General features: G+C 35.8%; 1 protein-coding gene across 1 annotated transcript; it reads right to left on the bottom strand.

The window, feature by feature from the left end:
* Positions 1–56: 56 nt before the first annotated feature.
* cox6a2 (cytochrome c oxidase subunit 6A2) lies at positions 57–2,418 on the bottom strand. Its single transcript, XM_084089444.1, has 4 exons — positions 2,256–2,418; positions 757–834; positions 408–550; positions 57–259 (listed from the first exon to the last, which is right to left on the bottom strand). The coding sequence occupies exons 1-4, from the start codon at positions 2,401–2,403 to the stop codon at positions 170–172; spliced, it is 459 nt and encodes a 152-aa protein (XP_083945570.1). The 5' UTR covers positions 2,404–2,418; the 3' UTR covers positions 57–169.
* Between the last annotated feature and the right edge of the window lie 8,633 nt (positions 2,419–11,051).

Raw genomic sequence — 11,051 nt, 5'->3', positions numbered from 1 at the left:
TTTACCATTTATTTGGAGTGACCAGATACTTTTCTTATTCAGGTGCATACAATGAATTCATGTAAAAACAGTTGTTTATTTCTGTTTAAAATGTTAAAAGCGTGTCCGTCGGTCGCTGCTGAATGGAGACTCTGTTGACTGGCATCTGTGACCGACAGTTCCGTCGCACTCAGTGGTGAGATTCCTCGTAACCGGTGGGCAGAGCGTTTGTATGAGGGTTGTGGAAGAGGGAGTGATTCCCATCACCCCAGGGCCATGGCTGAGAAAGAAAGAGGATGCTATTTGAAAAAATTCATGTCTAATTTTGATATGCCGTTGAAGGCATCAACATTTTATTTAGTCAGTACAGGGATCAGAGAGAAGTCACATCATGCATACTTTGGAAAAAAAAACAAGAATATAGGCACCTTGGATCGAATGCGGAGGTGTGGGTATGGCACAAACTCCGGGGTGTCATGGGAATGGGCCTGCATCTTCATGTAAACGTTTGCCATGCAGACACCCACACCTGGCAGGGCCAATACGAAGGACAGGATCTTCCAGGTTCTTGCTGTGTTTGATTCAAATCATTAATCTCATTTAATGTTGATGAGCATAATTTAACAAAATGATCACTGAATATTGTGCAATGTTTTTGTTTTAATAATATGATTTTGTGTCAGTGTTTCTGACTTCCGTGTGGAATTTAATGACCTGAAATGACTTTATTTTAATTTATAGATAAAGATTAATATAACACATGAAGCCATCTCAAACCTCCTCCTTCGTGGCTCCCTTGCGAAGCAGCCGCGAGAGCCCGACGGGCCACCATAGCAGTGGGTGACATCGCCATTTCTGAAGCAAAGACAGTAAGCAAGACTTCATTTTTTTATACAGAGAAGCTATCAATCTCGGGGTCGGTAATATATTTTATGCCTTATAAACTGCACTTATTTGATTAAAAATTAAGGAAAAACAGTCATATTTTGAAATATTGTTACACTTTAAAATGCATGTTTTCTAGTTAGGCCGTATGAATTCTTTCCCCGCCAGCGTTTTTGTAAAAGACTACATCTAGTTTGGATTCAGAACGATAGATGGAGTAGATCAAGTCTATCAACACCCCTAATGCTTGCACAGTCCCATAACTCGTCCTGGGTCGACGTTTCATTCAGTAACATTAGGCACTTCATTTTATATGATGTTTGTTTAATGTTGGTGATCGCACTATTTTTCATATGCATATATGCATTGTGGCATACATTTTCTTATTATTAACAATGTTGAAAACAGTTGTGCTGCTTCATAATTTTTCTTTTGGAAACTGTGATCCTTTTTTTTTTTTTTAAGATTCTTTGATAAATAGAACAGCACTTATTTGAAACTTAAATATTTTGTACTAACATAATGAACGAATGTTGTCTTGAATGTACTGTCACTTGGGGTAAGTCAATTGAATGCATCCTTGCTGAATAGAAGTATTAATTTCTTAACTTTTTATAAACATTCACAATATTACAGATAAAAAAGTGATAAAGATTCTTTTATGCTAAAGAAGTTTTGTACTTGTTCACAAAACCATGAAATGTCAACAGTCGTGGCCAAAATCGTACAGTGTGAAAATGGCTTAAGTCTCAGTGATTTTTGTTAACATAAATCTTTATAGAGCCTTCATCAAAAAGTTGAAAACAGAAGCACGGCAAAAAATGTGTGCACATGTAGCCTACTGTACTGGGGTTTTGAACAGTAGTTAAAAGCGAAGGTGATGAAAAAGTCTAAGGTCAAATAATGACCAAACCTGACATGAATATCCATTACATTCATGTAAACTTTGTATGGTCTCTTTATACAATTATAAGAGAATGTTACATAAATGTTATTCTACAATGCTGTCTAAAATTAATGAGTGAATTGAATAAATAAATAAATAAATACTTTTAGATAGTTTCACATATTAGCCAGGCTGCGGCCTGTTGCTTATCTCGTCCCTTTTAAAACCTCTGCAGTTTTTCCTGTCCTTCATCACTGAATGCTATTTGATATCTTAACTCCTCTTAGAACTTTGCATATGTAGCATTAAATGAAAAAACTGTCATAGATTCGATTATTTTGATCAGCCTCATGTCCCGTGCACAAGGACAAACAAGCTCTCAGCCGTGGGTCATGTGTTGCTTTACTGCTGTTAAAAGAATGAAATGCTCCTCCAATACTGTTAATATTTAATGCCAACAGTACAAAGCAGCTAAAACGATACGTCTAATGCAAAGGACACTTACGTTGGGTGGTCAGGTGTTTTTGTTCTTTGTTCCTCACTTGTTTGCCACTTTCTCTTTCTACACCTCTGTCTGTTTGTCCTTTGGTCTGTCCTGGCCTAAAAGCACGAGACTCCTCCCTTCTGAAATCTGTCTGTCTGCCAAGGACCATGAAGTTTATATTTGGTCAAGTGTATGGGCAGATCTGTAATGGAGAGATAGAGGGAGCTGTAAGTGACAGGCTACAGAAGAAAACACAAACTGTTTTTCATTGTATTTGTAGGACTATGTCAGCTCACAGGTATAGGTTTGGATGTATGAATATGTAGACAAGACAAGCACAAGTAGTTAATGAAGTAAGGAATTGTAGCTGTCAGTTGACAGCTAGAGGAGTTGGGTTTCTTCGTATTTGTGTGTACGTGACTCAGTGACCGTAAGTGACCTTATGTCACCTCACTATTTCCGTTTTCTCTTTTTGTTTCTAAATGTTCATTAGCCTACTACACTTCTCTTTTGACAAACGGTTTAGTTCAACTTCCGCGGTTCTGACGCCTCAGCCACCACACAGCGTGAATTTGCGAGTCCCACTTCTGTCGTCGTGACTGCTTACGTTACTTATGAATATGAATAGGCTTGTTTGAGATGAGCAAAATCAGAACCGATCACCGCGAGATGCATGCCGGTTAAAAATGTGTCCGAGTGCGGTCCGACTTGCTCTGATGTCATGCTGACGTACGTATGTCAAAAAACTGATCAAAAGCATGATGGCAAATGACTTGATGACGACACAGCTTAATGCTCATTGGTTTAAACAACTGTGATGTATTGTTCTCTTTTAAAATGTTTGATTTTAAAACTCTGAAATCCTGTCTATCTGACAGTGTGATGGGTTATTTGATGTCATAAAAAAAAAAAAAAAAAAAAAAAACATGTCTGTAGGCTAATTCAAGTAAAATGATTGATAAACACGTCTTTGGTTTGTAATTAAATAACAAGTACTTTGGAGGTCTTGTTCATTATATTTATTTTCATATAAAAGCAACAGAACTTAAATTAGGCTACATCCAGTTTATTAGCAACACCGTGCACGAGCGTGAATCCCGCGATATATCCATAGGATATATCCGCCTATGATCTCTCAGGTGTCTGATCCACTGCGAGAAGAGAGAGGTTCAGTGAACTGTCCATTAGTGATGGGCGGATCGATCCTGAAGTATCGATACTTCGATACTGACGTGGTATCAAAAAGGATCGATCCTCACATAAAAATATCGATCCAAATGGGTGTTTTTTTACCAGTAATTTTTTATTAATTTAGCACGCAATTCAGTGCGTAAAATAAGCTTCTAAGTGGAAAAAAGCGAATGTTAGCGGATAATTGTGTAGGATAGAACTTTTTCTCCTAGTCATCTGGATACAAGACAAAACCAATCAATCACAGAGAGCGTTCGATGCTGGTGCTTCGCTGAGCTCACAGGCCCAGTGCGTTTTGGAAACAAAGCTTTGCTTAGATGACACAGAGAAACAATCGGGAGTTATTTCGCAATAAACAAACCAAAAGTGTGCATAACGGTTCAAAATGTTGACGTCAGTAAGTTTTTTAAAAAAATGAAATTAATATTTTTATTCAACAAGGATCGATGCATTAAATTGATCAAAAGGGACAGTCAAGGGTTTTACACTGTTAAAAAAAATCTACTTCATATAAATTGTTCTTTCAACTTTGTTCATCAAATAATTCTGCATAAAATGTATCATGGTTTCCACAAAAATATGAAACTGTTTTCAACATTGATAATAAGAAGAAATGTTTCCTGAGCAGCAAATCAGCATATTAAAAAATATCATCATGACTGGAGTAATGATGCCGAAAATTCAGCTTTGATCACATGAATAAATTACAGTTTACTATGGCATAGAAAACAGATAGCCTATGTTAAATTGTAATATTACAGTTTTTACTGTATTTTTGATCAAATAAATGCAGAAGAGAATAAAAAATCTTACAGACCCCAAATTTTTGAACAGTAGGCTAGTACTAGTAGGCTAGTACTGTAATTAGGGTCGTTTTGTAAAAGTCACTGACTAATAATTACAGGCGAGTTGAGAGCACAAATCACAAAATATTTAGGCGTAGTAGTCATGAAAACGTATTCAGATTTATCATATTAATGATGCATTCACCTCATAAATCATGACACACTGCTCTAGCACAGGAAAGTGCATACAAATTAAAGTGCATGCTTTTAAAATGAAAAAGTATTGGTATCGGTATCGATATCGGCGATACTGGCCCTGTATTTACTTGGTATCGGATCGGTACCGAAATTTGCAGTATCGCCCATCACTACTGTCCATCTTGCCTGCATCTTCCCCTCACTGCAGCCTCAAACAAACAAGCCTAATTATTTTGTGTAACTGGACGTTGGGGAGTGGTCGTAAGTAATGTCAGCAAGTTCTTATTAATATTCATGAGTTCAAAACGTAATTGGTTTGCTAGAAACGAATGTTTGGGCATTTAAATAAATTTAAATGCCATGACAGACAGAAAAAAAAATAGGAAACAACGTGCAATACGTTTATGATTATTTATTAAAACGATTTTGAAAAGTAACACGTTTCAAACGTGTATGTCTAAAAAAATGTCTAGGCTATTTAATACAATATACGCCATAATTGTAGATAACCCTAGGCTACGTTCTATTTTGTATTTCAGATGATTTATTCGTTCATTTATTTTGTATACTCAAAATATTTAGTGGTTCCCCTTTGTTGTGTTATACCAGCTATGTAACTTTTAAGTTCGGATCATTTTTATGTTCTCATAAAACAATGAGCCAGTAGCTATGTAAAAAAACGTACATGTCACAAGGTGGCGCTGTAAGTCTTGCAGTGCTGGCAGCTGTATCACAACAATGAGAATCATCTTACAAATATTGTAGGCCTAATTGTTAGATGTATTGTCCTATAGTAGCTTATTAGAATAATTAACAAATGCAATATAACATATTATCATACATAATCTATCTATAATTTTTTTTCTATGGTTTGGAAATTGGTGCTTACATTGAGTGTTTATCCTTGGCCAGACTGTATACAGTCATGTGACTGTATATTTGATACCACTTCCCTTCTTTCTTTTTTTTTCTTTTTTTTTTTGCGCTTAAAGCTGGATTACTGGTCTTGATTGTTATTTTTATTATTCAGTGGTCCCTGATTTAAATCCTCTTGCCATCTGAATAATAGAAGTTCCTTTCCTTTGTGAGCTTGCTCGTAGCCTACTTCAAAAAGGAAAAGGCCCTTCTGTTGTTCTAAAGATAGTCTTGCTCATCATAGCATAGGAATTCATTCATAGGAGTTTCAATTGATAATTTCTCCCACTTGAATAAACTCACCTTCACTGGTTGTGAAAGTACTTTTTTTTCCCACAATTGCGAATGTACTTTTGCACCTCTTTTGTTATTTCAGGGCTGTTTGAAATTGTGTTCTGGTTATATTTTCAATGAGTTTGTGTGCATTTGACCACCATAAACCAAGAATAGGATCTTAACATTTTCTAATGTTGTCTCTTCAACTCAAAGACGTTGTTTGAACAAGAGCATGTAACCTTTAGAAATGTTCCATGCATACAAATGGCGCTTTGGATGCAAGCACTGACTAAATTATACAACTATCAAAACATGGCAGCTTTGTGATGAAAACTAGCTGTGAAATGTTTATCTATCAGAATAATCATTTAATATTTAAGCCTATTGGTAGATGATCCTATATGTTCTTGTATATGTGCATGAATAAGTTTGAAAATCATATGCATATTTTTCTTTCAAACTTGCCTTGCTTAAAAGCATCAATGTGTACAACCTAAATGTGTGAATCTCATTCGTCTGCACATCGCTGTCTGCACAACTTCCATTTCCATGTTTGCAATACAAACAGACATCAGTGCCAGGCATGAAGTCATCCTGCAGCCCAGGCCGGGATAGAGGATATTCGTCTGAGCGTCTGCTCCCATGTTTTTGTGGGCAGAATCTCCGTCTTGCTGCATGCACACACAGATGCAGAGAGAAGCTTGTAAAAAGCGTGTTTTAACACAAGTGAGAAATATCCGCACGAGTACCAGCATTTGATTGCTATGCGAGTTTGAAGAGCCATTTTGCAAGTTCATATGGAAAACAACTTTTCTTTCTCTTGCATTCTCTGGGTTAATCTAGCATACACCTGTTTCTGTAAACTTGGCACAATTTTGAGTCTCGGGAGACATGTAGACTCAACACAGTTGAATATGTGTATAAACACAGTAGTAAAGATTTCTTTGGTTTTGACTAGATCCACAGTAAAAACTACAGAAATCTTTAACCATGAAACTGGTCAGAAACATGACGCTATATCATCACTGGCACATGCTGCCACCCTCAGAGGAGGCCGTGGTCAGTGTCTTCAGAGGATGAATGTAACTAATATCTGCTCTGAAAGGTATTTACGAGACTCTTTTTCACTGCCTTCCTCCTCTTTTTAAATATTTTCACACCCACTCTGTTTTCACCTACTGGTCAAGCACGTTTCATTTCCAGTCTGTTTGGCTGCACATGCTGTGATAAAGGAAATCAACATCGTTATGTGGTCAGTAGTTGTTAAGGATTCCTGTGTGTAATGGGCATTGTCATAGGACTGTCTGGCAGGCAGATTGGCAGAGGAAAAGAAACAGGGATCAAAACATTCAAGTGATGATGGGATGGGAAGGAAAGGGATACTGAAAGACAGGGCTATAAAGTGATATGTGCTGTGTCCTGGAATGTTGTTTTTTTTTAAAAAAAAAAGAAAAAGAAATTAATACTTTCATTTAGCAAGCATGCATTAAATTGATCAAAAGTGACAGTAAAGACATTTATGATGATATAAAAAAACGCTTTCTATTCATCAGAGAGTCTAAATAATGATGGTTTGCACAAAAGCAGCACAGCAGTTTTGAACATTGATCATAATGAGAAATGTTTTTTGAGCAGCAAATCATCAGATTAGAATGATTTCTGAAGGATCACGTGACACTGAAGACTGGAGTAATGATGCTGAAAATTCAGCTTTGCCATCAAAGGAATCAATTCTTAAAACATATTACAATAGAAAACAGTTATTCTAAATTGTAAAACGTTATTATTTTGCTTTATTTTGAGGAAATAAATGCAGCCTTTGTGAGTAAGAGACTTCTCTCAAAAACATTAAAAATTCTTTCTTACCGCAAACTTTTGAATGATAGTGTGTATATCAACTAAAAATCATGTCAGGAATCTCAGTGTGGTTCTGGAGTCAGACCTTAGTTTCAGTAGTCATGTCAAAGCAATAACTAAATCAGCATACTATCATCTGAAAAATATTGCTTTGTTTCCATACAAGACTTATTGTAATAAACTCCTCACTGGCCTTCCCAAAAAGACCATAAGACAGGTGCAGCTCATAGAGAACGCTGCTGCCTGAAAATATGAACACATCACACCAGTCCTCAGGTCTTTAAACTGGCTCCCAGTTACATTTAGGATTGATTTTAAAGCATTATTACTGGTCTATAAATCACTCAATGGCCTAGGACCTCAATATATTGCATATATGCTCACCGAATATAAACCCAACAGATCACTCAGATCATTAGGATCATATCAGCTAGAAATACCAAGGGTTCACTCTAAGCCCAAAAGGAGAGTCCGCTTTTAGCTATTATGCCAGCCGCAGCTGAACCAGCTTCCAGAAGAGATCAGACGTGCTCCTAGTCACTTTCAAATCCAGACTCAAAACACTTCTGTTTAGCTATGCATTTAATGAATGAGCACTGTGCCGCTGTTCGTCCGACTGCACTGTATTTCATTTCCTTTTTTTCTAAACTCTTTTAATATATTTTATCACCTTTTATTATTATTTCTTTTGATAATTTTAATTCCTTCTATATAAAACACTTTGAATTACCATTGTGTATGAAATGTGCAATATAAATAAACTTGCTTTGCCTTGCCTATATGATCTGAGGACATGTATATGACAGGATCTTGAGACTTAATGAAAAGAAAAATATTTTGTTGAGTCCTTTCACGATAATGTAAAATAACATAATTAGCTTTCTGTCTGTCCTTGACCTCATTCTCGCTCTTTCTTGCTGTCTCATTTCTCTGTATGTTTTGGAGCAGGACAGGACTGTGCTTGTCAGTTTTTACTAGAGGCGTCTTGCTGTAGACTCTTGAACAAATCTTTAACATGGAAGAATGCACCACTAATATTGTCCCTGTCTGACTGTCAGCAGGATACTGGAAAGCAGGAATAGAAGTCCTACATGTCTGTCTGTCTGTCTGTCTGTCTGTCTGTCTATCGTTCTATCTGTCTTGTCTGTCTGTCTGTCTGTCTGTCTGTCTGTCTTGTCTGTCTGTCTGTCTATCTGTCTATCTATCTATCTATCTATCTATCTATCTATCTATCTATCTATCTATCTATCTATCTATCTATCTATCTATCTATCTATCTATCTATCTATCTATCTATCTGTCAGTCAGTCATTGTCTATTGCTCTATCATTGTATCGATCTGTCAGTCAGCCATATCTATCTATCTATCTATCTATCTATCTATCTATCTATCTATCTATCTATCTATCTATCTATCTATCTATCTATCTATCTATCTATCTGTCAGTCAGTCATTGTCTATTGCTCTATCATTCTATCGATCTGTCAGTCAGCCATATCTATCTATCTATCTATCTATCTATCTATCTATCTATCTATCTATCTATCTATCTATCTATCTATCTATCTATCTATCTATCTATCTATCTATCTATCTATCTATCTATCTATCAGTCAGTCATTGTCTATTGCTCTATCATTCTATCGATCTGTCAGTCAGCCATATCTATCTATCTATCTATCTATCTATCTATCTATCTATCTATCTATCTATCTATCTATCTATCTATCTATCTATCTATCTGTCAGTCAGTCATTGTCTATTGCTCTATCATTCTATCGATCTGTCAGTCAGCCATATCTATCTATCTATCTATCTATCTATCTATCTATCTATCTATCTATCTATCTATCTATCTATCTATCTATCTATCTATCTATCTATCTATCAGTCAGTCATTGTCTATTGCTCTATCATTCTATCGATCTGTCAGTCAGCCATATCTATCTATCTATCTATCTATCTATCTATCTATCTATCTATCTATCTATCTATCTATCTATCTATCTATCTATCTATCTATCTATCTATCTATCTATCTATCAGTCAGTCATTGTCTATTGCTCTATCATTCTATCGATCTGTCAGTCAGCCATATCTATCTATCTATCTATCTATCTATCTATCTATCTATCTATCTATCTATCTATCTATCTATCTATCTATCTATCTATCTATCTATCTATCTATCTATCTATCAGTCAGTCATTGTCTATTGCTCTATCATTCTATCGATCTGTCAGTCAGCCATATCTATCTATCTATCTATCTATCTATCTATCTATCTATCTATCTATCTATCTATCTATCTATCTATCTATCTGTCAGTCAGTCATTGTCTATTGCTCTATCATTCTATCGATCTGTCAGTCAGCCATATCTATCTATCTATCTATCTATCTATCTATCTATCTATCTATCTATCTATCTATCTATCTATCTATCTATCTATCTATCTATCTATCTATCAGTCAGTCATTGTCTATTGCTCTATCATTCTATCGATCTGTCAGTCAGCCATATCTATCTATCTATCTATCTATCTATCTATCTATCTATCTATCTATCTATCTATCTATATATCTATCTATCTATCTATCTATCTATCTATCTATCTATCTATCTATCTATATATCTATCTATCTATCTATCTATCTATCTATCTATCTATCTATATCTGTCTGTTGGTCATTCTATTTACCATTCTGTATTTACTGCAAATTTCTTTTTGAACTGTACACCATCAAAAAAATCAATAGTCTGAATAGTATATTCCAGTGATAGCAAATTAAAAAACATTTTTTTTATTTTTTTTATAAAACAATGTCTAAAAACATGGCTTCATTGGGCCCTAAACTTCAGATAAACTCAATTTTACCATATAATTTGACAAACAAGTATAACTAAGTTGATATGAGGGACAAAGTGTAAAAAAAACTCCACCATGTTTCTGTGGTTCTGTGTGTGTTCCCACCGTTTATGCTACACTCTGTGGAGCGAAACGCTAACAGCACCACCATCACAGGTGCAGGCAGAGTGACTGCCATACCTGTAGGCTAAAAACATGGAGCGCTGTGCCACAGAAATACTAGGTGTGTGTAGAGTTACACTGCAAAAGTGTGTTATGCAACATGAGCATGGAAGACTGTTGCAGTGCAGTAAAAGTGATAAACACACGAAAGCGTTGTCATTTACACCAAAACACACATTCTTACAAATACATGCGAAAGCTTTTACAGAGAATGAATCTGTCAGTGATTATTTATCTTCACCTCTTCTGTGGTGGTGGCACACTGTCAAACTCCTGCGGGCCTCAAACTGTGTGTGAGGTATATTTAAAAATGGTAAATTTGCTTATTAATGGGTCTGACACCAGCTATCAGGTATTATCCTGTGGTATAGTATGTGTTCCAAACTTCTGGGTGGCTTGTGGTTAGTGTCTGGGTGTCCGTTTAAGTGGACAATAGAGCCCAAAGATTCCCAGCAACATCAGGCCTGTCTCTCTCTATATCTATAATTAGGGTTGTGTACTATAATCTCTGTAACTCCATTTGAATCTTCCTTTGTTTGTAACTTTAACAACATAACAGTTGT

Source organism: Abramis brama (assembly GCF_963993115.1).
Source record: "Abramis brama genome assembly, chromosome: 1".
In the NCBI taxonomy this organism is placed as follows: Eukaryota; Metazoa; Chordata; class Actinopteri; order Cypriniformes; family Leuciscidae; genus Abramis; species Abramis brama.
The sequence above is the reverse complement of the archived record's forward strand: the minus strand, read 5'-3'. Positions and strand labels throughout refer to the sequence as shown.